The following is a 26858-nucleotide window of genomic DNA, read 5'->3' on the forward strand; positions in this document are numbered from 1 at the left end:
TCTCGGGACTCTTTTTCTCCCTTAAAAAAATCCCCCGATCCCCGGTCAGTCGTCTCCTGTAGGATAAGCAATACGATCTGCTCCCCAGCTCCGTTCTCTATTTTTGTGCTTCCTTGTGCTGCCAAGCCCCTGACGTAATGCTCCGTGTTAATTATTAGCATGTGGGAAGCGATGCCGAGACTCTCCTCTGCTGCTTAAACAAGAGCGACTGACTGCGGGGAGAAAAACCTCGTCAAGATGGCCAAACACACTGACCCAGAGTGAAGGGGCACCGCTCCCCGTCCCGTCCAGTCCTGTCCCGCGACCAGCACCAATGCAACTGCGCCTTTAGGTGAGTGACTTCTGAGCATTTTAAGCCTTTACAGTACAAACCTAGGTTGCAACATCTCTCATTTTTTGCCACACCAGTAGCGTTCTGTGGGAACTCCGAGTATGAAAAATGTAAACCAGCACAGGCGTCTGTTTTATTAAAAGTTTAGGCTTATTGTAACTCATAAACATTTCGATTTATTTAGGCAGGGTGACCCACCAAACCGCTGACTTAGAGCGGGGAATTGCTTCATGTGGAAAGGGTTTTGAAAACGAAGACTGGATAGTGTGCGTTCACTTACAGTAGGGACAGTCGAGCAACAATTTTTGGGAATGTTCTGGACAGCCTGCGATTCCGCTCCGATTTTACGAGACGGTCGCCTGAGTGCCGCATGTATGGACGTGAGTAGAAACTGAAAGCCTGTGTTTATTTTTATTTGTTCGCATCTGGTGCTTTTTGGAGGTAAGTGTATATTTAGGTCACCCTACCGCACTCGGAAAAGATATCAAGAGTGCATTAGTCTCGCGGAGTTCCCGGTTAACAGTTCATCAGCGAATAACGTCAGCGCGCGCTTTTAATAGAAGATCGCTCTGTAACGTTTACGCGTTTTACTAACTCGCTAGTGCCCGGCCGGCGTCAGCTAGCCTCTTAGACAAATGTAGGATTTGATTCATCTCATTACAGATTCTAAAATCCGGTTTAGAAAAAGCTTCACTTCACCGAGTCATTCTGCGCTGTTCGTCGTTTTGCCAGTAGGCGGCGACAAGCGGCTCACCGCTGTGAACGGATTTGCAAAAATCGGATTTTATTTCTTCGTCGTTCAGATCACCCACTACACGCTGAGGTTGAAATTTTCATCTGGGTTTTTTTTTGTTTTTTTGCACAATAAAAAATAAATACTACGTCAATCCTCCGAAAATTTGGTCCGTCATAAAAAAATTAAGATCAGGTTCGATTTTCGTTTTAGGAAACTTGCATTTTGATAGAAATGGATGATGAATATGGAAAAACGCATGCTTAAATTTCACACTAGGTGTGTAAGGGACAAGGTTTTTATGCAGTATTCGTTAATCTATAGAAAAACGTGTTTGCCGTGACATTATTCAGTCAAAATCTCAGATGCGAGATTTACTATTAAGATTAGTTGATTGTTCCTGAAAGAGATGTGCTCAGTCGGTTCATTCACAAACTAGATGCCTTTTTCATTTAGTTAACACGCTTAACACAATTTTCAAGTACTGCAGCCAGTTAATGAACTAGTCACTATGAGACTATGAGACATATTATTATCGTTCTCTAGAATGAAACCCCACCAGATGAAGCGGCTTTATTTTTGTCTCAGGCTTCTTATGAAAGGAAAGTGCAGTTGTTTCACAAACTGAGACCATGTGATATTTGCCAACTCTTTATAAATGGTTAACCTGTTCGTGGTGGGTTTTTTTTTGTAGAAATATCACATACTTGTTGTTTTCATCTGGAAGATTTGGAAAGCTTATGGCACCTTGATAAAAGCTTCCAAAATCAGCAATGGGATTCAAAATATGTAGATTTTACAGCTGATAGTCTACTGGCTGGTTGTCTAATAGCTAATGGACTACCAGCTGGCCAAACCAGCCTAAGGTAGTCAGCCTGTTTTTTTGGAACTGGTCGAACAGCTATACAGTCCTAACTGGACCACAAACCAGCCAGCTTTGAGATGACATTTCCACCAGTGCTTGACATTTTGTGTTTGTATTTCTTTTAAAATACGGACTGTATAATCACCACTCTTTACTTTTACAGAAAGGAGATGTTCTCTTTGGAAAATGCCATCAGGACTAAAGCTGGACAGTCACTGTATGCTGGAGGAGAGCTGAGGAACGTTTTGTAAGCCCCAAGTGGTCAGAGGGTTGGAGAGCTCTTACGAATACCATCTCAAAAGCTTCAAACAGGGATTCCCTACCACTACTCCAGAAGCCAAGAGCAAAGATGCAATACATTGGTACTCACTAGAAAATAACATCTCAAAGGGCTGTTTTCTGTCAAACCTCAAGTAAAGCTGAAAGCAAGTGCGTTTTTGGATACGTCTGCTTGGTGATTCTCTATTGAGCTGCAAAGCATCGTTACTGGGTCTTGGCCATCTCCTTCTCATCGAACCCAAGTCTTGGTAGCGTGAGCCTGCCCACCAGATCATGATGTTTCGTGACCAGGTGGGAGTCCTTGCCGGCTGGTTTAAGGGATGGAATGAGTGCGAACAGACGGTGGCATTACTGTCGCTCCTCAAGAGGGTCAGTCGAACCCAAGCACGCTTCCTTCAGCTCTGTCTGGAGCATTCCTTGGCTGACTGCACCGAGCTGCATGTTCTGGAAAGGGAGGCCAATAATCCAGGTCAGTACAGAAGCTTCCACCTTTTCTGACAGTACTAACCAAATACGAGCAGGTGTACCCAGAACAGGTGCACCTAGCTTTTTTTGGGTCAGTGAATAAGTATCTGGCTGTCTTCAATTTACCTCTAAGTTTTTTTTTGGTGAAATAGAGATTTACTTTGACCTCTAGCTGTATGTAATGTTGAATCCAAAGTGTTGGTCTAAATTTGAGAGAGTGCTTTAGTGTGGGTGGGTGACCATAGAAACTAATAAAGAAGAAGCACGTTCATTTATGCACAGAAATAAACAACCCAACATGCCAAACCTAAGGGCTATTTCATACATAAAGATAAATGTACAGTATTGCATATTTCATTTTTGCACACACACACACACACACACTCTAAAACCTGAACATGGGATTCCCATCAGAGTTTATAGTAGGCTGGGACTCATAAAGAGCCTCCTTGTGTCTTTCAGTGGTGCGTGTTGTATTTTATATGAGGGATTTTAGTGCAGCTCTGTCATTGTTATTCTGAAACATCAAGATGAAGACATCAAAGAAGAACTTGTGAAGTTTTTAAAGTGGTCCTCACCCTTGTGTGTTCACTGACATTAAAACCAGCTGCCCAAGTGAAACTCTTCTGGTTGGTGTGTTTCTGTTGTGGGACTCGTACGTTGCTGGTTTGTTATTGCAGATGGTGGATTTGCATGCTTGTATGTGGTGGTGACCTTTTGAATGAATCCACTGGAAATGTGTGTGCGCGTGTGTGTGTCTGTCTGTGCATGCCTACCTGTGCGATTAACCTCAGGCTGTATTACGCAGTTATGCCTGTGTCAGCCAGAGCAATGTCAGCTTCCTATTACTCACCAGACAGCAGGGATTCTTTGGTTAATCAGCGTATTTTCTTACATTCAAGTAGACGTCTGGTTTAGCCTGGACCCTCATTAGGCATCTCAAAGTGAACTCACTTCAGGCGTTTTAGTTGTTGTTTTCCCGTGTGAAGGTTGTGTTTTGACTTGTTTAGCTCAGCAAACTTGTAACCGATCTTATACTGATATTTTACACGGTTTCCAATTTTTTGGCTAGGGTGTGGTTTTGTATTTGAAGCCGGTTCAGGGCTTTCTAGGAAAGATTTAGGCTATTCATTTTTTTTGTTTGTTTGTTTTTTTTTTTTACAAAGTGTATATAAAAGTGTGAAAATGCTAATGTAATGTAATTTAAATACTGTACATACTGTATAAAATACTGTGATGTAATTGAATTGGTCAAGTTAGCAAAATGATTGCAGCATTGTTTAAATTCAACATTTATTTAATTAAAATATTGAATTAATTTCGTAAGTTCTCATCATCACTGGCAAACCCAAAATACTGCATAACAGTATAATTTTTAATAATAATCCGGTAATGAATTTAGGTGTCTTAATGTCTGAAATCTGAAATGTCCTGTGAAATCAAAGAGCCTTCTTATTTTACAAACCAGTAAATGACCACATTAAGAAATTCCCATTCATTAGAACGGTGGATATGGAGTTAACTTGCAGCTGGAAGTTGAGTGGAAAGATGCAACTATTTGGAAAGAACTGCGCCAATGAGAGGAATCCACAATGACCTACTTATTTCCCTCTGTGAAGGAGCTGCCTTGTTCCCCTGACCCAAATGATGCAACTTATTTGCCTCTCATCTCAGCATCAGGCACTGTAACAAAATGCATGTGTGCGTTTTGCATTTGAGTCACAGGTAGTATTCAGTTTCGTTGTCTCTAATAAGGCTATTTTTGCCTTGGTAGAGTTCACATTTCCTCAGTGCTGCCTTCATCTAGTTATATCAGTCTAAACCACTATTGGTGCAGTGGTTTAAAGTAAATCCAAAACACACACACACACACACAGTATTACACAATCCCTGCTTAGTTTGTGTTGTTGTTTGACTTTTTTCAACCGTTCCGTCCAGCATGGACAGTCTGATCAAAAGAGTGTATATGTATCTATGTGCGTTAACAGTGTTTGTCAGAATATTATTCCTGTCTGAGCTGGTGTTTAACCCTTGGCCCTTTTTTTTCCACCCCTCCACCTCACAGCCCAGAGGCAGCAGAGTCCGGACAGGAGGGGCACTGTTGTTATGAATGACTGACTTCATACCTCTGTGTATGCATGGGTGTGTGTCCATCTGTGTGTGTCTTTGAGATGATGAAGGCTCTCCAAGTTGTTTTTCCAACATGGAGGCCTCTGTGTGAGATGCACTGAAATGTACCTTCAGAAAGGTCAAACACTCATATATACTGAACCGATGCTCTCTGTTGTGACAGGAGAGTACTGATGTCGCCATTGACATTTGTAAATAGTAGTTTTTAATCCTTGTCCCCCAATCATACAGTAAGTTTAATGTCAAACTGTACAACTAGTATAATGAATCTACATCTTAGAGCTGAAATGTCATGGCTTTAGTGTTTTCAGTGTTCCATAATTTAGTTGTAATTGAACTTATTATCACAACATAACATGGTTTATTTTACATTGATGCATTCTGCATATAGTTTTCTCCAAGCATATTATATATCGGTTGTTACGTTCATTGGGAATCAAATTCATTTGACTTGCTGTTGTAAGGGTTTTTGAGAGCTGTAAAGCCATTTATTCCAAACTATTTGTCATATGTTATTGATGTATATTAGGACTGCAAATTATAATTTAAAAGATTTAACTGAAATAATAGTAAATTTGTTTACCTCTCGCTTTTCTTTTTACATATTATTTGTTTCCTTTATTAGGAGAAGATGTGAATGCACTAAAAAGGAATGTAATTGAAAGGGAGATAATTAGGCAGGCCTGGTTCCAGAATTAAATCACTGAGGGTGTTTCTTAAATTAGTAACGTGTTCTAGCTTTATTTTGGACTTTTATCACTATGTCATTCATTGCAATTTCGGGAGTGAATCCCACATTTATATTGTTGTAAAAGTGCTGTCAGTTAATCGCATGAGTGGGCTATGAGTGGATTCTTAATCACTTTTGATTGCACATTGCATTCGAGAAATCAATATGTATCTGGGATTGGCTGCATTGCTCAACAATGCAAAAACAGATTGTAAATAGAAACCTTTGATGCTCTCCTGAGCGCAAACACGAATATGCACCAGAGCGTTCGCCAAATCTCTTTTGCCAGTACCCTATTTTTACAGCTGCATTTGAGGGTGCTCTTGCTTTCGTTTGATTGTGCTTAGCACCGGCATAGAACTAGGCCGGTAATTAGGTTACATTAAGAAGTCAGTTTCCATTTTAAATAATGTATCTCTGATTATGAGGTTTGCCTGGTTCAGTTCAGTGCAGAGTTCATTGCCTTTATCCACTGGCCTTGAGACACACCTCCCCTAGTGACCAGTGTCCAGAACCTTGTCCTGTCCAGCCAGTTTGTTTTTTCCCTTTTCTGCTTTTCATAGAAACGTCACTGAGCTGTTTGGAACAGAAAGAGTGCTTGTTTCTGGTTTGGGTGTCGAACTGTTACATCGCACCCACGCATGAGCAAACAGTTTATTTCTGGCCCTCGCTGTGTTCCGTGAACTCATGCACAACCCCAGGGACAGCCATGGAGAACCTGCCAAATATATTCCTTTTTGCTCTGAATAAAAACTCTACATTTTTAATATGTCAGCCCTTTTTGAAAGCATCAGATGAGTAGAGTCAGTCTGAAAGGCCTTTCCTTGTCTTCTTTGTTGGCTTGGCCATTCTACAGTAACAGCACTTGAGCACACGACTGGCCAGTGGTGACATTAATAGGTAGGACTTGCTGAACATTTGGAGAACTTTGTGTGAGCTGATGTTCAGTCCGTCATGTGATATCTAGAACAGAAAGGGTATAAGGGCAATTTCCATTTAAGTTCTCCTGCACTGCCAGCCAGGCTACTAGCCTGTTAGGAGTCAATAATACTTCCAGTACGATAAATATGTTGTTTATGGTCTCAGCTATGAGTTCAAGCCTTTAAGGTAAAATTAAACCATCATTCACTAGTTGTCCCATTGAATACTTGAGTAAGATGTAACCAGGCGTTGTACTAGAAGGAAGTTTCTTGTCATAAGAAGTCAACTTCACTAATATTATCTATCTTACTTTGTTCTTTTGGAGTGGTTTTCCCTCTACTGGGTTGTCTTATTAGCAATACTTGCACTCACTTTATCTCTCCCAATCTACAGACCGGAAGACCCTCTTCTTCTTGTTCTTCAAGTCTGTTTTTTGGCTGTAGTGAGTTTATGGCTAAAACACAGTCTATTGAAGCTGTAGTTCACTCAAGAAGTTATTAATTTCTCACCCTCATAATGTTTCAGAGCCACAAGTCTTATGTTCATCTTAAATGTATTAGGTTAGACAGTAGTTATAAATGTTAGACAGTTTTAATTAAACTTTGATAGAATTTAGGTTGACTTTGGGTTGATTCCAAAAAGTAACGATGAATTTTCATTTTTTAGGTTTGAGTTTACAAATTCTGGCATTAATATATATATTTTTTAATTAGATTAATAATTAGTAATACAATTATCTTAGATTAATTATTATAAATCTTAGTGGTGTCAGTTGACATCCATGATAGTTTAAATAATTTATCATATTATAACCTAAATGAAACATTGCTGTTCATAATGTTTCATTTAATAAATAATATACTGTAATATACACTTTCTGAATAGATTACATTTCAACCTGTTCCTCTTGGCCAACTTTAGTTAATGATCAAATATTAAAAAATACTTAAATGGTCTCACTTTGTCAATTAAATGGCAAAAATAAATATTTTTGATAAAATTACATTAAATATTTCAAAATCATATTCATGTTTTGTTGTATCCAGAAACCCTTGCTTCTGTATACAATAAAGTTGTTGAAAACCTGGCACTGATGTTTACTTTGTTAAAGTGTCTTAGAAAAATGCTGAGCTTGGATGACATCAGCAGCAGAGTCAGTGTGAATGATAACTTACTCATCACCTGTTTCTCATCTTAATGAATGGCAAAATATGCTCATATCAGCGGAAAGGAACAGATGACATGCAGGTACTTGAAAGGCAATAAGATATATCATCCTTTCTCCTTACCGAGTAACTTCACTTTCCTTAAGGCATCTCTGCTGATTTTGAAGGGACCTGTGTTTATTTTGTGGTCTTCTCTATACTGCTGTGCTTAACTGAAGATGGGTTTGATTAGTTGAATTAGCAGTGGTTTTAACTTCCTTTATGTTGATTGCATGCAAATGTTCATGCATGTTACATTTTAGTGTTCGTAAAATGCTTGTGTCTTGAAGTTTGCTGAATAAGACTTTCCTGACTACTTTGAATGAACTTCCAGTCCTACTTTTAGTCAGATGAAAATGACTGTAAAACATCCCAATTATTATTTTCATTATTCACAGTCCCAGATATACCTTTATAACATTGTCAGTTAGAGAGAACAGACTTATTGCTTTTATCAAAAACAAAATAAGCAAATAAAAATAAAACAAGTAATTTATTCATTTGCACTGAACATGGATATTCAGTAAAATATAATATTATATAATATTATTGTACAGTTTAAAAGGTTTTCTATTTTAATACATTTTAAAATGTAATTTTATACCTGTGATGGCAAAGCTAAATTTCCATAGTCAATTCTTCAGTCTTCAGTGTCACATGATCCTTCAAAAATCAATCTAATATGTTGATGTGCTGTTCAAGACATTTATTATCACTGTCAATGTTGAAAACTGTTGTGCTGCTTAATAGTTTTGTGAAACCATGTCTTTTTTCAGGATACTCTGATGAACAGAAAGTTAATTTATTAACATCCTTACTGTCATTTTTGATTAATTTAATGCATACTTGCAGAACAAAAGTATTGATTTCTCCTCTCCACATCCCATGTTGTGCCTCATGCATGGTTTCGTGGTCTCCCACGCCGTCAGACCGGTTCTATAGCTCACGCCATACGAGGGGTGAGCTGTCAGTGCACGCTTGACTTCAGCTAAGAACAATGCGTCAGAAGACACACTCGCTCTTCACATACCCAACAATTCTGTTTGCTTTACTGTCTTGAGTGTGTCTCTCTGGCGAGGCTGATGTCCTGTCTCTTTGCAGCTACTGTTTAGTATGCGATATTCTGCAGCTGGTAAATGCATAGCGCAGGCAGCTGCATCATGGTGCCACAATGCAGGACTTTGTTTAAAAGTGCTGATTGTGCTTTTAAGAGGTCAGGCTGAGATTTTCCCCCTCCCACCAGTTCGCTCGGCTCCTTCTCCAGACAGTCGTGAAGCAGGAGAGGGTTTGTATTTAAGTATGAGGATGTGTTTCTTCCACTTGCCCAAATGCCCTTTTTTTACGGATCGGCCCTTATTTTCATGCAATTATATAACCTCCGCAAAGGAATCTCTGCTCTCTCTCCTCCAGGTGCAGAAATAAAGATTTCTTTCGAATAGGAAAATAATGATCAGTCAATGAGTGAGGGGTTCAAGTAGCACAGGGGCCCAGACATTTCCTTAAATAGAGCTCTCTGCGCTCAAATCCGCAGACTTGAGGCTCACATTCCAGGAATAGCTCCGGCTGTGACATTCTGCGCCACTCGAACACACACATAACCCCTGGAACGTCCACAGGTAGACTAAATTGATGTTCCATTCTAGCGAGGCTTTTACAGACGTTACAGTCGTCGAGTTACAGTGGCATTTCATGCCAGAAGGCTGTCCCCAAAGTTTCCTTGAGGAAAGAAAATCTGAGAGGCCTAATTTTTGAGACTCAGTTTTTTGGGAACTGACTGAATTTTACTTGGGACTTGATCAAAAGTTGATACAGTCTTTCAAAATCTAAGCTTGATCATTTTTTTAACTATAATTTTATTCGCATTGAGTTTGATTGATGGACAAGCATGTCCAATCATAACACCATTTATGTCCAACAAACAAATCAGACAGGAGAGTAGATTAAAGGTACACACTGCTTTTTTTATAGTGTAGTTTCAAGTTGTATCAGCCTTGCGGCGGTCTTAGTACACATCAGAGGTCACAAATGGTATTTATTGTTTGAATTTATTACAAAATGACATGATTTGAAAACTGAGACATTGTTTCATACCTAAAGTAATCTGCTCTGTCTTGTCTGTTGGTGCATTGTCTTCTTTGCTCTGTGATGTATTTTTCACAGAGAACACAAGAGCTTGGCGAACACAGGAAAAGTAAGGAAGGGTCTTTATGAAGGTTCAATTAAGATTTAAAAAAAATTCAGTTGACATTGGATATTTGCACATGGTGTTAATTGTGCCTGCTCACTTCCTTTATTTAAATTACCTTTGCCATCATCTATAGCTCACTAAATGTTAATCTTTAAAAACACAAATAATTTAATAGCACTGCTTAACGTAATCTTGTAATAACTTTAATTGATTTAATAATGTAATCTCAAAATGAATGTCCATTTGTTCATAATTGTTACATTATAATGTTGTGATACCTAAATTCATGAATATATATATATATATATATATATATATATATATATATATATATATATATATATATATATATATATATATATATTTTTTATTTTTATTATTTATTTCTTTATTTTATCATATGAACAAAACAACTGTTTAAACAAAGAATCTCATTCACTTTTCTCCCCTTACTGAGATCATTTCCAATTTCAAGGTCTCAGAAACGTTGTCACAGGGGCAACAAAGGGCTGAAAAAGAAAGAAAATCTGAAAAGATTCAGCTGGGTGAACATCTAGCAACTAATTAAGTTCATGGACATTTGGTCTGTAAAATGATTAGCTACAAAAGGGCAAACGCTCTCTATTAGACATGTAGCAGGCATAATTAGCTAATTCTGTGTGTAAAATTTGCTCATTTTCTCAGTTTATACATTTTGTTATGTTATCTGTGTTCAATTGGCTCATGTGATTTGAAGTTCTTTTTCGTTTTATTCAAAAGTAAAAAAAGATCCTAACATTTCCGTTGGGCTAGGATTAAGGTTAGAATTCGGGTTTGTCTGTGTGTGTGTGTGTGTGTGTAAATATTTGCACTTGGAATAATTCATTTGTCACAGCACAGAAATACAGCTTTATTAGTGAAATCAAAAAGTGTTAAAATACAGACAACCTCTTGGTCTTCCACAGGTAGCATACATTTCCACTCCATTCAAGCACATCTTTTACAGCTGTTGCGGTCGTCAGGTTACAATGGCACTTCCTGCCCAATGTTGTCTTGTCTGGAGGGCATGAATGGAGCAGGTTTTTGGGGCCAGAGTCTGAGGCCTCAGAGTTTCCTCACTGACTGCTGAGGACGTGAAATTTTAGCACTCTTTAGCAAAACAATCATAATCCATCATATCAAAAGAAAAATGCACCGACTAGGCTACTCATTATTGTAATTACATAGTCTACATTTTTCTGGTGGTTGTTGCTTCAGAGATTATCACAGATAATCAAAATACTGGAATGTACTTTTTTTTCAGGATCAGGCCAAACCTGTTTTTTGCGCATTTGAGTCAGGACGGAAGCGGCGGAGCTCATTTGCACAGGTTGAAAGCTCGTCTGGGCTTTCATCTAACTCAGTAAAGATCAGATAGAGAAAACGCTACGGGGTCAGTCTTGAATGGGTTCACATGTGGGCCCGTGACGAGCTTCCTGCGTTTGAGAGCGAGAGCTCATCATCCGTACCGAACAATAGGCACACGCACAGATGACTCGGAGCCACAGTGACTGCTGTGTCTACTGACAGAGGCAGGTGTTTCCCACTTTGTTGTCTGTCCAGCTGAGCTCAATGGATAGTTAGCCCGCGCTGCTATTTCCAACGTCGAACAGGATTAGCGGCCATAAATATCACTGGCTCGAAGGAAGAGAGGAAGAAAGTGTACGATCGAGCACAGACGAACTCTCGGCACAAAGCGCCTGCCAAGACAAAATTAGAACTGTCGGCTTCATTCTCTAATTTCTGCAGCAGACGTAACATTTGGTGATTGTGTGTGAAAAGGAACTGAGGAGGCGGATGAGCTGAGGCTGCATGCGTATAGCCTCTGGGTAATTAATTCAGCTGACTGAGGGCAACTCCGTCTGTGTAGGAGTCAGAAGGTCAGGGCCCTCGAGACAGACAGAGGCAGATCTTCTAACCCCATTTCCACCAAAACGGTGCTTGTGCCAGAGCTGTGACTGTGGCAAACCTCCACAAATTTAACTGTCCTGAGAGCCGAATAATGACGTAACTGCCTGTTACAACATAACATGCCCACAAACAAACATGCTGCATCATTATCTGTGGCTGTGTTTGTTCTCAGATTGAGAATGTAAAATCCCATGTTGAGCCACCTTTGCGACACCAATACTTTTGAGTATCTTTAAATTATTTAGAGCGATTATTATGAATCAGTTTATATATACACATACATATACACAATTTTGTAAAATTAAATAATTTAAGTGACTAAATGTAGTATTATTTTTTATATTATGAAATATAGATAACAAAACATATATATATATATGTGTATATATATATATATATATATGTGTGTGTGTGTGTGTGTGTGTGTGTGTGTGTATATATATAAAATATACATGATATTTTATGTCAAATTGAATTGAATATAAAATTGTCAATTGAATATAAAAAAAACTTATGAAGACATTTTGTAACATTTTATATGCTTTATGTATAAGCAAATTTACTTTATAGTACACTAATTAAATTATACACACATTCAGTATACAGTATATACACACACATATGGGTAGGTGATGTATTGATGTATTGATGTGTCCTATGGTGTTTTCCTAGATTTTTGCTGTTACACCATAGAACACAGTCCAGTTTTTATTTGTCAACTATATTTATTTATCTTCGCAATACAAAAAAGTAATTTCTTTGATAGAGACATGGGGCTAGTTGGTTTGCTCTCAACTAGAAATAACACTAGTAAAAGCAATGCTGCTGCATGGCACCTTCATCTTGGGAATGGAAAGAGGGATCACTGGGTTTCACAATTGGCATGGCTCGGGCTAGCTACTGTACATCCCCCATTTTAGTGCACTGTAAGGCCCAGACAGAGTGCCGGTGGGGTCCGGGCCTGCGTAGACCTGTAGAGACAGAGCCATCGCCTGTTAAAGCTGCTGTTGAGGAAAGGTGGGGCCACTGAAGTTCAACAGGGGCTTCTTACGTTCTTCCCTTCTCTCTCTTTCTCTGCCAGCTAAAGCGTCAGCCTCTCCAGATCTTCGCTCACGCTCCCCATGGGTGTCATTTCAGGATACCACACGTTGATTGGGTCATTTTTTCATTCTTTCCTCAGTTACTTCTTGGAGTGTCTTCTGAGGCTTTTCTCTCAGCTTCCCACTCGCAGGAGTGTCTTATTCCAGACTCCTGGGAATCTTTTCAATGGGGCTCTGTCCTTCGCATGGAAGCGTTTCCACCGGTCATTAGGTGGAATGCTGTTTGGTTTAGCCATACGGTAACTCTCCTCTCTTTCGTTCACTTCCCCTCCCTGTCCTTTCTCCACATCGTTGATGCTCCATATTCCTCTCCACCCACTACTCTGCTGAATGCATTAGATCTTGGGGAGCCCGTTTAAGGAAGTGTTTGCTAAAGTAGCATTGAGGGGGATGATCTCAAAAAGAAGGTATGTGTCTAACCAGCGTCGTTTCGGATGCAACGCACCCCAGTCGGAAACTGTGCATTCTTCTGTTGGACCTGTGGTATGCCAGCACATTCCTCACTGCTGAGCTGGAGCAAGCAGCCAGAGGGATGGGTGGGGCATCCTCGCTCGCTCGCACTCTCTCTCTCTCTCTCTCTCTCTCTCATTCTTTCTCTTCTCACTCTCTAGCCACTTTTTCCAAATAGGCCATTTTTCCTCTCCCTACTTTCCCTCCTGGAAAAATCTTCTCGATGCAAGTTCGTACTGTGTCCACAGACCAATTCCAGTGTTGTTTTTTCCCCTCATAAGTGGAAAAAAGTACAGACAGACCTCATTTTTAGACCTTCTGATGTGTTATGCAGCAGGTTTGGTTCCTGTGTCTGGTGCGTATTGGCATTATTTGTGAATCCGAGCCGAGGCCGTGGGATTTTAAAGTGGTGCATCATCGTCCTGGGAGCACATTGTGTCTTTACTGTGTTGACTCAACAACTATAAAAAAAGGAATGATCCTATTCTAAACCAACTCTTGCTGTGTTTGTTGTGCTAACAAGACAAATGTTGGACAATGGTTGAGCCCAGGATCACCATGGATGCAGCCACATTATGAACATTATGAAAGAGACATCATGTTATTATCATAATGTTGCTTTTACAACTGTGAAAAACACCAAATTTTTTGTGCTGCTGAAGTATTGTTAGTATGTAATCTACCTTTCAAAAGTGTGGGGTCAATACAAGTTTTATATATATAAGTAAAGGCCGTTAAGAATTCAGCTTTGCAGCCACTGAAATAAGTTAGATTTTAAAATGTATTGCAATTAAAACATGTTTTAGATTGTATACTATTTTAAATATTGCTATTTTAACTCTACATTATACTTTAAAAGGAAATTTAAATTTTAGATTTAAAGGGAATTGTAAAGCTAGTTTTAAAAGTCCATTTAAAAGTACTTTAAACCACATTTCCTTAATTTCATAATTGTGAATATAGTTTTAATGGCCTCATATTAATTTGGAAGTTAAATGAAACACAAATAATCCATGTATCACATCAATCACCATGTATCAAAGGTTGATAGTGGCAAATATATATGTGTGTGTGTGTGTGTGTGTGTGTGTGTGTGTGTGTGTGTGTGTGTGTGTGTGTGTGTGTGTGTGTAATTTAAAGTCTAATTTAATCAGTGTAATTTTGTCACACCACATGCTGTTTAAAGTAAACCAAGAGGTATTTTATTTATTTATATATATATATATATATATATATATATATATATATATATATATATATATATATATATATATATATATATATATAATAATGTCATATGTAATATATAATGTAATATAATGTAATAAATTATAATGTAATGATTATATGATATATTTAAAAAGTACCATATACATGCAGCTCTAACATGGAATTACTATCTGATATATCAGTATTTTTATAAAAGAGGCAAAGGTGAAAAGGAGGTCACAAAAGCAGCCTCTGATCCCTTGTCTTTCGCTGACCTTACTGTGTGCCGTGTGTCAGCACAGGGAGTGTGTGGTTCAGCTGATGCAGTCTCTGGTGGTCTCATATAAATAGGGTGTTATCGGCAGTCAACTGGTATTTGGAGTCGGTGTTGTGGCCGTCCTATTTTTAGCAGGAGAGAATCATGTGTCTGACAAACACATCTCCTCCCATGCAGACGTGGGCATGTGCGTGACCGTTTGTATGACTGTGCGTGTGTTTTTATCAGCCGTCGATTGTTTTCCTGGTGTTAATGGAGCATCTGGTGGCATACGATGGGGGTTGAGTGTCATCAAGGCGTGTATCCAGGTCAAGAGGGGCACTGATGCTGTTACAGCGGCCTACAGGGGGTTTATGTTCGGTCTCTCATTAAAAGTGACTCAAAGTTCATCTAATTAAAAGGGGAAACATCTGTCTGCGCACGGACGGCTGAACGGTCTCTAATGTGCACTGCTTTGGTTTAACCACCCATCTCTGTCTGGCGAACAGCATGTCTGTCTGTGTAGCTGTTTGTTTAAGGTCTGCTGATGTAAAAGGATAACTCTGTTCTGTACAAAACACAAGATTATTCGCTTCACATGTAACATCTCATATAATCAGCAAGCAAGAATTTACATTGAGTTACGACACAATCGAATAAATGATTCGGTAACTTGTTCGCAAAATAGTTTGTGTTTTGAATCTGTGTTTTTAAACGAATCTGTTTGATTCACAAATGACTGAATCGTGAACGCAAGATTCAGTCACTTGTTTTTAAGGCAGTGGCTGAATTTCAAATAGCATGCTAGAATACTTAGCGTAAATTACATAAAATTGCCCAGTTCAACCAGTCGCTTTTTTTTTGTTTCTTAACAAACCTGTTTTAAACGAATCTGTTGATTTAAATGATTTATTGACTCACTGACAAAGACAGTCACCTGTTTCCTTCCTGAATAATAATTTTTCACAATATTCCTGCATATTGATGCACATGTATGTGTAATAGCATTTATAATAGACCTCAAAATTGTGAATGGTAGTTACGATTGCATTATCAGTTATCAGTTTTCTCAGTGTGTTTAAATTACATTATACCAGTACATAAAATAATGAATGATTCAGTGACACAAATATTTTTTACATGAATCAGTCATTTTGAATGAATCAGTTTAATGAATCAGTTTAACTCAAAGACAGTGATTAAATTAAAAAAGCATGGCAAACTAAATAATGATTAAACATATATAGCCCCCCCCTACTTCTGCTTTTATATCTGCTATAAAGACATATCCATTCTCTCTAGATTTCAATACATCTTGATTATTGCTTTAGTTGATGTTTTGTTATTGTCAGGGTTTAAATTTAACAACCCTGTTTTATTCATCTTATTTCTGAGTTCTTGTTCTATTCTGTACACCACTTCGGTCAGCTCGGTCAGTTGTTTCACAAATAAATATTGTATTGTATGATATTCTGAATTCAGACAGTGACTTGTTTTGTGCCTGAGTTTATTTATTTATTTTTTTCAAACAAACCAGTTGATATGAATCCAGATCATTGGTTTAGTGAGGCTCAGTAGGAATAGTTTCTCAGTGTTTTTGCTCCTCTGGAGTAGTTTGTTCACTCAGACATTGTGCTGTTGAAGAGCAGCTTCTATTTTAAGGCAATCGGAAGGTTAAGTGGAAGGGGTGGAGGAAATACAAATTATGGACGAATGCAGGGATGTTTGAAAGCTCTGTTCGCTGAGAGCAGGCGCCACGTGGAGTTCACTAAAACGCAATGTTTTACTGTCTAAAAATGACTCAGTGGAGCCTTAAAGAAGGGCTTTCCTCAGACTGACCGCTGTGAATCAACTGTGATTCACAGACTCCCTGCTGAATGTTGCCTTCGCTTCGTTTCTGTCTCTTTCTCCCTCTCTTTTTTTTACATCCTACTTTTTCCGTTCCGATGATTTAGTTAATAGCTGTAAACACTTTACACACTATAAAAGGAGGGTGATTTTGGTGGGTAAGTCAAAAGAAGAGTAAAAGAAGGAGAGAGTTTTGGCCACAGAAGAAGAGACGGAGAGAAACACATTCCTGTGAGGGTCACGTTCCACCAGCTCCGGGGGTCTATGAGTAGACTGCTAGGCTATGACATATGAATAAGTGTGTACTAATGTAACTTTTAGGCACTTTACAGTCACAAGACCATTTTGTTAAACAGTTAAACCATGTTTTTCATAATCCAGTTTAAAGCAATCCAGCCATATGACTTATGGCTTCTACAAAAGCTTTTACTTTTCTTCATCGGCCTCAGAGCTCATGGTTTGTCTCTTATATTTATAGTTAGATATTCACAAAAAAATATTTTACAATTAATTTTCTGTGTTGTGTCTATATGTCATTATTTTACATTTAGATGACCTTTTAATGCTCATTTAAAGTTAATTGTAAACAAATAAGAATAATTATATATGATAGAGATGTGATGTCAAACGATTCATTGCACTTAATCACATCTAAAATAAATAAATATTTTTGTTTACATAATATATGTATGGTTGCGTTTATTTATTATGTACATATAAATACGCATAGACTCACTCATGTATATTTCAGAAAAAATATGTATATATTTTAATTATATTTTATTTATAATATAAAGTATATAAATTTATTCCATGGTCTGTCAGAATACTGCATTCTGATTGGCTGGCAAGTATGCAGTAAAATAATATAAAGTATATAAATTTATTCCATGGTCTGTCAGAATACTGCACTCTGATTGGCTGGCAGGTATGCAGTAAAATCGTTTAATTCACAGGTAGTTCTAAGTCAGTTTATTCACCGTTTCATATTAATGCGCTGCTTTAATTGATGCACACAGTGAGGGAGAGGGACAGAGATCACAGATTGCCCTTCACATAAACAAACTTGTCAACTTTGCCCCGTTATTGTTATTAATAAAATAGTCTAGAGATACTAGAGCGCTACATTATATTTCTCAGCAACGAGGTGGTTAACTCACTATTTGTGAAAAAACAAAAATGATTTCAAATAAATGGGATAATTCATTCAAATAAATGTGATCTTTCCACACCGTTTCATCTCTGTGTCTGATTAAAAAACTATACGAAAAACTATATGTAAGGGATAATCACAGCTAGCCATTGATTATCCCTTACATGTAGACATATGTAAAAATATATACTGTATGTATATTTACATATGCATAATAAATAAACAAAGTACACATATATTATGCAGACGGAAACTTTTATTTTGAATGCAAGTAATTGTTTGACAGCACTATTTCTGTAGCATTTCATTTTTTTCAGAAACAGTATTAAGGCAGGTATTGCTTATTGCTAACTAAGCTAAAAGAAAATGTATGTTAAACGATAGAAACCTAAACATTAAACTAGAATTGTTGCCTTGTCAACTATCTAAAGTATGTTTAGAAAGATTTATTTTTATAGCAGTTTTAGTCAAAGTAATATTTCTTAAGATCAACAGCTAATAAAAATGACAAAAGCACATAACATAATTACTAAAACTTAGAATTTAGAATGACACTCTGAGATTTGCAATATCTGATGGGTCTGTTCTCGCAAAATATCAGTTGTAGGATTCAACGACGAGCCACATAGAAAAGGCATAGTGTGAAAAAGGTCCGACGTCTCTCTGGAAGCTCTGCGATCGGATCCTGAAGGAAGTGAACGGGGGGATGGTGGCAGAGGAAGTCTGAATCCTTGAGATGAGTAAGCTGCATTGTTTTAGCAGCAGCACTCCCTCTATATCCAGCTGGATGGGTGGAGCGAAGGAAGAAGAACTGTGTAATGATGGAGGAGTGTGGGAGACATAGAGGAGCTGGCAACCGCTGAGGTAGTGCAGGACACTGGCCAACTTGAATGCTGGGCTCTAATTTTAGTAGAGGAGTGTTACTGAGGGTCATGAGGACTTTATTACCAGATAAACTCATCACAACCTTTGGCAAAGCACAAACTGAAGCGTGCTGAGTGGTGACACATAGTGGTGGACGTGTAACCTTCTCTCATCACTCGTTGGATGTAATTTATGAAGAATTCTATGGTGTTTCTGGCTAAGCACTTTAATTTGTTTTTTGAAACCTTCTCTTACATACTTCTTCGCGTCTTGTAAAAGTTACATACCCCTGTAAAGGAAGTTGACAGAAAAAAGAAAATATACTCACCCTCAGTCTATGCAAGATGTAAATGAGTTCTGGCCCAAATACCAGTCCATATTCCAAAAAACACTTTCTCCAGTGAAAAATAAAGACTCTCATTCTGACGGCACCCATTCACTGCATCTATTGGCAAACATGATGCAATGCTAAATTTCTCCTAATCTCTTCTGATATAAAAAACAACTTAAATGGCTTGAGAGTGAGACAATTTTTTTGCAAATTTTTGGAAAATAACGCTACATGTTTTTAAGTGGTCTGTGATGATTGCACACGCAGTCTTAATCAGTACTGACTGAGTATATGAACTTGATCAAAGGTACACTTTTTATTGCACTTTGTAATAAATGGATATTGATTTAAAGTCTGGGCAAGTAACAGTTCTGGGTTTCAATAGCCTCGTAGATAAAAGACCACCAGGGGGTGAACTGGGTTTGTCCGCTTGCCCTCTAGAATCCCGGTTGCCCATCAGTAAAAATGGAAGTGCCTGAAAAAGACTCCCAGAGAGACATTTAATCATCAGTCCACAGTCGTCCTCAAGTCTGTGCGTCTGTCTTTAGCATGACACTGGTATGAGGTCTAAACAAGCATAGCTTCATGCTAAACATGACAGAAGACCACTGAAACATCTCAACTCGTACACACACTGATGAAACATTTATGATTCTGTTTTGTTAATGCTACAATCATTGTCATTTTAAACTGTAAAACATGTCTCTTAATCTAATGGTAATGTTTATTTAGTTTAACTAGTAAAAACACGATAGGGTCATATATTATCCCAAAATCAAAAGAAAATCACACTATAAATTTTTATTTTAGATTTTAATTATTTTATTAAATATTGTCAATGTTAAAGGCAGGACAGACCATACTATAATGACGTATATAATATATAATACATTTTTGCATAGGTTATTGAGAATTAAATTTTTCTTTTCATTGTAGGTTAATTTGAACAAAACTAGTTGTTCCTAAAAATGAGCAGTTTCTTCTTTCTTTTAATTTTTGGGTGGATTGTGAACTGGACATGTTGTTGACAGCTTTTACGAGATTATGATCATGTATCATTAGAACTACAAAAATAAATTTTTGGATGCCATTTGTGCCTCCATGTCCAAAGTAAAGACAGACCCAGAGAATAAATGAGTCATAGACGTGATCTGGAGGTGGCCAGAAGTTCACTCTGTGGCGAGCTTTCTCTATTATTGGTGGTGGACAAAGCCTCTGCCGTGACCTCAAAGTATCTATAGTTCCTATAGTTCATATCTGAGGCATGTTACAATAGGTTGCATGACCCTGGTTATGAATAGTGTCTTCACCAAATGCTTAAAATGCAGCAGTTATTTTAAAGGAAGAGTAAAAACTTGCCTATGTTATTTCATCCAAGCATGTATCACTATTTTATTTAATTAAATTATTTTGATGAGCCCTCTTCTGAGAACTCATGCCAAACTTTTTCTATTCAAACAATTTTATTTGTTTTATATTATTGCGGTGCTCTTTCTGAAAACATATGCTAAACTTAAAATCCCATTTATTTTACTGTATTATTTTATTTTAAGATGACCTTTTCTGTTAAAAAAAGTTTTTTTATTTAATGTTAAGATATTCTTTCTGTAAACATAAAAGTTATTTGTTATTATATATTTATTTTATTATATTTTATTTGATTTCATTTTGAAGGTGCTCCTTTCTGCACACTTCTGTAAAGCTATGTTAATTCTTCTTTTTCTTGTTTCGCAGTGGTGATCAGTCAGTGGCAGAGCGAGCCGAAAGAACGGGTCATCTCTCTGGTTCTGACCCACCTGCCTCTCCTCAAACCGGGCAACGTCGAGGCCAAGGTGGAGTACATGAGCCTCCTGCCGAAGATCTTGGGCCACACCATCGAACATGGCCGGCACTTAGAGGAAAGCAGGCAGCTTCTGTCCTACGCCCTCATCCACCCCGCGACCTCCCTCGAGGACCGGGGGAACCTCGCCCTCTGGCTCAACCACCTGGAGGAGCGGGCGGCCGCCGAGGCCGGAGACTCTCTCGAGCGCGCACCTTCCTCTCACCACGGGCAGCCTCCGCACCTCTACCCCCACCACCAGCGCTATGGGTCGGACGACCGTCTGAACGGCTGGCAGAGCTCGAGGGACTCTGGGCTGGGAAGCTGGCAGCAGCAGCAGCAACAGGGCTGCGAAAACGGGCACCTCTCACTGTACCCATCATCCTCGGTGCCCTCCACCATCAACGCTGTAGGTACAGGCAGTGGGACCAACACAAGTGAGTGGGCTATTCTTCGCTTTCGGCTTAACGTGGGACGCCGTCTGCCTCCCGTTGCTTAGTCTGTCCGTAACCACAGGTGTCTCATATAAGCTAGCTGCTATTTTGTCTGTTTCGTCTTTGGCAAGTGCGATTAAAACAGCTGCAGATCCAGGCTAGCAGGATGTCAAGTCTTTCAGTCATTGTTACCCTTTCAAATCCCCACTCATTTCCTCCTGGATAGTTCAGATGTCGCACTAATGACTTCAAGTTTATCTGTCACACTCAGAAGTATGATAGCCCACGAAACGAGAGAAAAAATGTGTGTATGCGGCACTGATGTGCTGTGGGCGTAACAAAGATATTCAGATTGAACATATCTGTGGTCAGAGCACGATATTTCCAGCTAAGAATGCAAGGGTCTTTTTTTCTGATGAAGGAGACAGCTGAGGATATAAATAAGGGCACATTTAAAGGCACTGCTCCACCAGATCCTCTTTATTTTTGACTACTTAGAGTACTTAACAGCACAAAGGACTGGTTTCACAGATCACCTCCAACAGCCTCAGAATGTAGCTTTAAAATGTTATCTTATCTTTCCACTCTTCCCTTTGACTTATTGTGTTAAATGGTTTAGGGTATAGCTTTGTGTCATGCAGGCTAAGGTATTCCCAAATTCGGTTTGATTCAGATTCACAAGCTTGAATATAATTGCAGTTTTGATTTGATTCAATTCTGAGTCAACTGAGCATTTAACAAAACGTATATATAATATAAAATTTATAATTTATAATTTATAATTTTTTTTTTTTTTCCCAAATTACTACCTTCTAACATGCTCAAAATGAACAACAAAGCCTACACTATTGCTATTTATATGTAACAGAATAATTAGTGGCACCAAATACTACACTAACATTGCATTTCCTTTTTAAAACTCTAATGTAATTTAACCGTTATTTAATTAAACTACTGAAACTTATTAAAATGACCGAAGCGAGACAAAATTACTCAAAAGTAAACTTATAAAATGTAATAATATTTTAATAGTTAAACAGCACTGGTGTAAATGATAAAAAAAGTTACATTACTTTAACAATAATAGTAAAATATTCTCATTATAGCAATCATTTTCGTGATTGTTTTATTGTTTTTGTAAATATAGCATTTAATTTATTGTCATTTTGGTCGATTCATAGTATCGAATTAACAAAGTGATACAGGTGTAAATTGACTTTAAATCATTAGACAATTTAAAAAAAAAATATTTAGACTGGTTGACAGAGGAGAATAAAATCATAATATTTAAGACCATCTTTGAATGTTGTACGTTTTTTCCACATTCTCACCAATGAACATTTCTAAATTGAATTAGAGCAGCATCCTGTGTCCTTCTTTCTTTACCCGCACAAACACCCTCTCACCTCCCCGACTAAGCACCACATACCATCCCAGCTCTTCCCTTGTAAGGTATCCTTTGTGGGGGTTTGTATTTAGGGAAAATGGCTAATATTTAGGGACTGGAACTTGTAATGTTAGCTGGGCACCTATTTTAAACTAGCCCGCGAAGACCTATACATAGTCCAAACATTTACAGCCGCATATAGGAGGAGGGAACGCTCTCCACACGGGCGCATAACGTATCTTCTCCATCTCATTCTCTGTTTGTTTCCTCTTCCCCCTCATCCGTGACGGTGTGAATGTTCCAGAAGAGGAAGACAGGCTCACCTGTTTAGTAGGTGCAATGGAAAAGACTCGCAGCTTGTTCGGTTTGCCAGGTTTTCCCTCCTTTAGTGGAAACAAATAAACTTGTGTTGGTTGTGCTGGCTAAAGCAGTTTAGGGCTACAGAAGCTGTTAGTCAGACTAGTCTCAGATGTTTGCCACGAAAGTTGTTAAAAATTCCAACCACATACAAGTCTGCCTGAAAATGGGGATACAGTTCACATTTGAGAAGATGAACTGGTATTGATAATGTGTAATTTTGCTTGTCGTTTGGGATTGGAAGCAGGAACTTTTATTTCGAACTGGTTTTCAGTCATTCCTATTCTTGATTGGTCCTTTTTAGCATTGTACTGAATCATATTTACTGTGCAGTTTAGCAGTTTAGTCTGATTCACGAACAAATGACTCTTAGTTCTTTTTAGTGAATCAAAAACGTACCGCTCGAAAAGTGTATTTACGCACGACATGGTAAATTTATACAATAGGTTTGTCTGTTATTATAAAAAGCTGATTAAATAAAATAAATAACTACTTTTTAATAGTTTGTGTGAACTAGTGTAACTAAATCTAAACCACTAATGAAAATCTGTTAACTGAAATAAAACAAGGTCAATCTGAAGTACTAAAATTAGTAAAACTGTATATGAATTAAATGCAAATGAAAACTAAATACAGTATATCTAAAAAAAATATGTTAAATAGTATAGTAGTTTTTGAATAATACTAAAATTGCAATGACGTGAACAATAACAATGTATTTGATATTTGGCAATTATTTTCCGATAATATTTCTTTCTCAAAAATCATTAATAAAGCTACTGTATTGTAATCACTAATTGATTCTTGTCAAATTAAGAGCTGATATGCAGTGACAATCAAATAAGGAGTAGATGGTATGCTAAATGGTATAACGTTTTAAAAACATTATTATTTATTATTCAGAATAGCCCTGGAGTATGAAATCATATCCTGTTGCTCATATTCATTGCAGTCCAAAATAATTTCCACATGCTTAAAGTCTAGCGTGACCAGCCCTCTACTACTCGACCCCCTGATTGTCCACACTGACTAGACAGAAAATAGTATGTTTTAAAAAGTTCACCCTTATGTCTGCTTAGTGACAACAGAGCTGCTAATCGTAGCTTGTAAATTTGAAGCTTTCGACAGAAGTTTCCAGAAATATAACAGTCCTGGCTTTTTGTGTTTATGACTCGTTCTCACGGCGCGCGTCTCTTTTCTTTTAGTTCTGTCGGGTGGACAGCACAGTCCTCTGCGGCGTTCGGTGTCTCTGACCCCTCCGATGAGCGGCGGATCTAACCAGCCTCTGGGGCACGGATGGCTCTCCCAGGAGGACCTGCGTCCCCGCGGCCCGGCCCCCGACCACGCCCCCATCTCTCCTCAGAGCAGCGTGGCGTCCTCGGGCAGTGGAGGCAGCGAGCACCTGGAGGAACACGCCGCTGTCCGAAGTACATTCCATGAGGAGGGCAGCGGGATGAGGGGTGAGACACAGAAGTGTTCATGTAGACTATTTTTTTTTACGACCGGTAAACAAAAATGTATTAATTGGGCTATTTGGTCGTAGGTCACTTACAAAAAAATGATCCCGCATTGCTTTTGTTTTTGAAACAATATGGTGTCCTTCTCAGATGTGCCGGCATGGCTGAAGAGTCTCCGTCTCCATAAGTATGCAGGTCTCTTCTCCACCATGACCTATGATGAGATGATGTCACTGTCGGAGCAGCAGCTGGAAGCTCAGGTTGGTGTTTTCATGCATTCATCGCTAGGCTGAAATATTTCAGTTTTTGAGAACAAGAAACAAAAGGTTGTTATAGGTGTTACAAAGTCAAGACAATACAATTTACATACATTCTTTGAAGCATACTATTAAACTTTTCCTCAATGGTTTAAGACATTTTTCCAAATTAAGTCTAACAGCAATTGTAGGTCTCTCCATACGGTATATTTCATTTACAATTCACAATGACTGGTCCTTTGTTGGAGGGTCAACCTGAAACCATTTACGTTATGGCTTTCCGACAGCTTGCTGAAAGTATTTGTCATTGTCTATAACTGTTTTAGGTGTTTTTCCTAGGTACAGCGTAATATTTGAAAAATAATTCCTAATAGGCTAACTCCCAATATTTTCCCAGCTGCCACTCCATACAAGATTATACAATTTAAGATATTTTAAGTCTTGAATTTAGAGAAATCAATTAAAAATTAGAGGTTTTTGCTATCAAAACATGAGGAAAACATTTGCACAGTATTCAGATTACAAAGTGTAATTTTAGTGACCCTATTACATGTCACATGTACAAAATATTGTAATAACAATAAATGATGTATAATCACAAGCAAGTAACTCTAAGTAACGTTTGTGACAAAGACACCTTAAAATGGTGTTATTAAATAATTTTATGCTGTCATGACAAAGATACTGATCAAAGAAATCGGTTTTGCTGATCTCCATTGTTAAAATAATTAAAGCATGTAATATTGAAAGAGGTTCTAGCATGTCGAAGATACAGACCACTGAGCCAATCAAGACTTAGTTACTGGCTAGTTATGGCTATTTATGTGATGCAGGGGTTGAAAATCAATTATAATGTCTTCATTTAGCTAGTTTGGTAACAACATTTAGCTCCAAATAATTTGTGCCTAAAAGTAGGTGTAGCCTGCTGCGCAAATGACATGTCATTTTGGGGGCCGTTACTTGTGGAATTATACATACAAGTTAGTTTTATGGCAATTAATTAGTTTTTATGTGTGAAATTTGGCTATTATTGGAGGGGAATCATATTGTCTCCATCATGTACGTACATAGGTTTTTACATTTTATTCATTGTAGCAGCTTTTGCATAGTATGAAATGTGTTTTATTAGCATGCTGTAATAATTGTTTTAAATCTTGTTTTTTCTCGGATATAGCAAGTCACCAAAGGGGCACGGCACAAGATCATCATCAGTATTCAGAAGCTGAAAGACAGACAAAACATGCTGCGCTGTTTGGAGAAGGTCAGAGCCTCTTTTTCCCCATCATCTTAACCACAGTCTTTGTTTTTAGCGAACAGACCTATTAAACTTGCAGCACTGTGGGTGTTGCACTCGTTTCAGATTTGCCTTTGAACCTTCAACCTTTCAGTTTCCAGCCTCTGAAGCCCAAACCTTTTCCATTATCATTTTTCACATGCAATTTGTATGCGTGTTAATTAATAAATATCATCTACTTAATTCAAGGACACAATATTTGAAACAACAAGAGACAGGAAGGAGCCAGATGTCTAATTTCAGAGCAACCTTTTCATCAAGCTTTCCATCTCGAAGCATTTGTAGCATCAGAAATCAGACACCTCCTCCTGATCCATTTAAAGTTTTAATGTCCCGCGTGTGTCGGCCCTGTTAAGAGTCGCACCGTGCGACGGGGAAACAAACATGCTTGTATTTTTGGTAGACCTTTATTTTGTCCTCACATTTAATTTTCCGCCTCATTACATGTCTGAAATATCCCGACACCCCGACAGTTGCTCGTATTGAATTTATGGAAGCGTCCAAAATAATGCCGCACCGCAACCTTGAATGTAACAGCTACGCTCACATCCGCTCATTTGTCATCTCTCTCTCTCTCTCTCTCTCTTTCAGGACATTTTGGAGGGAGGGAATCTACGTGCTCCTTTGCAGGAGCTCCACCAGATCATCCAGACACCCATTAAAGCCTGCAGCACAGAGGAGTCTTCACAGCGCCACCTGCTGAGCGCTGAGGGGAAGAGCGGCATCGCCAGTTCCCACCTGGGTGGAGGAGAGACGGAGGGCAGCTCCACGGTCATAGTCGAGGGAGACATCCCCGCGCAGTTCACTCGCGTCATGGGCAAAGGTTCATACGTAGTTCTTCCCATCATCTAAGAATCATCGGAAGC

The 26858-nt window shown here is 38.3% G+C and overlaps 1 protein-coding gene across 3 annotated transcripts in view; it reads left to right on the forward strand.

Annotated features, from left to right (window-relative positions):
* samd4a (sterile alpha motif domain containing 4A) overlaps window positions 1-26858 on the forward strand; it is a 38819-nt gene that overhangs the window by 280 nt on the left and 11681 nt on the right. For 2 of the 3 annotated variants that reach the window (XM_043262148.1, XM_043262146.1), the window contains exons 1-7: window positions 1-331; window positions 2093-2677; window positions 20722-21243; window positions 24190-24444; window positions 24592-24701; window positions 25873-25959; window positions 26584-26815. The exon at window positions 1-331 is cut by the window's left edge. In XM_043262148.1, the coding sequence (XP_043118083.1) occupies window positions 2482-2677; window positions 20722-21243; window positions 24190-24444; window positions 24592-24701; window positions 25873-25959; window positions 26584-26815 (1402 nt within the window). In that variant the 5' untranslated portion in view covers window positions 1-331; window positions 2093-2481. Of the gene's footprint in view, window positions 332-515; window positions 712-2092; window positions 2678-20721; window positions 21244-24189; window positions 24445-24591; window positions 24702-25872; window positions 25960-26583; window positions 26816-26858 lie in introns of all 3 variants that reach the window. The other variant, XM_043262147.1, reaches the window with a different exon arrangement.

This window comes from Puntigrus tetrazona, chromosome 17 (assembly GCF_018831695.1).
Source record: "Puntigrus tetrazona isolate hp1 chromosome 17, ASM1883169v1, whole genome shotgun sequence".
Taxonomy (NCBI): domain Eukaryota; kingdom Metazoa; phylum Chordata; class Actinopteri; order Cypriniformes; family Cyprinidae; genus Puntigrus; species Puntigrus tetrazona.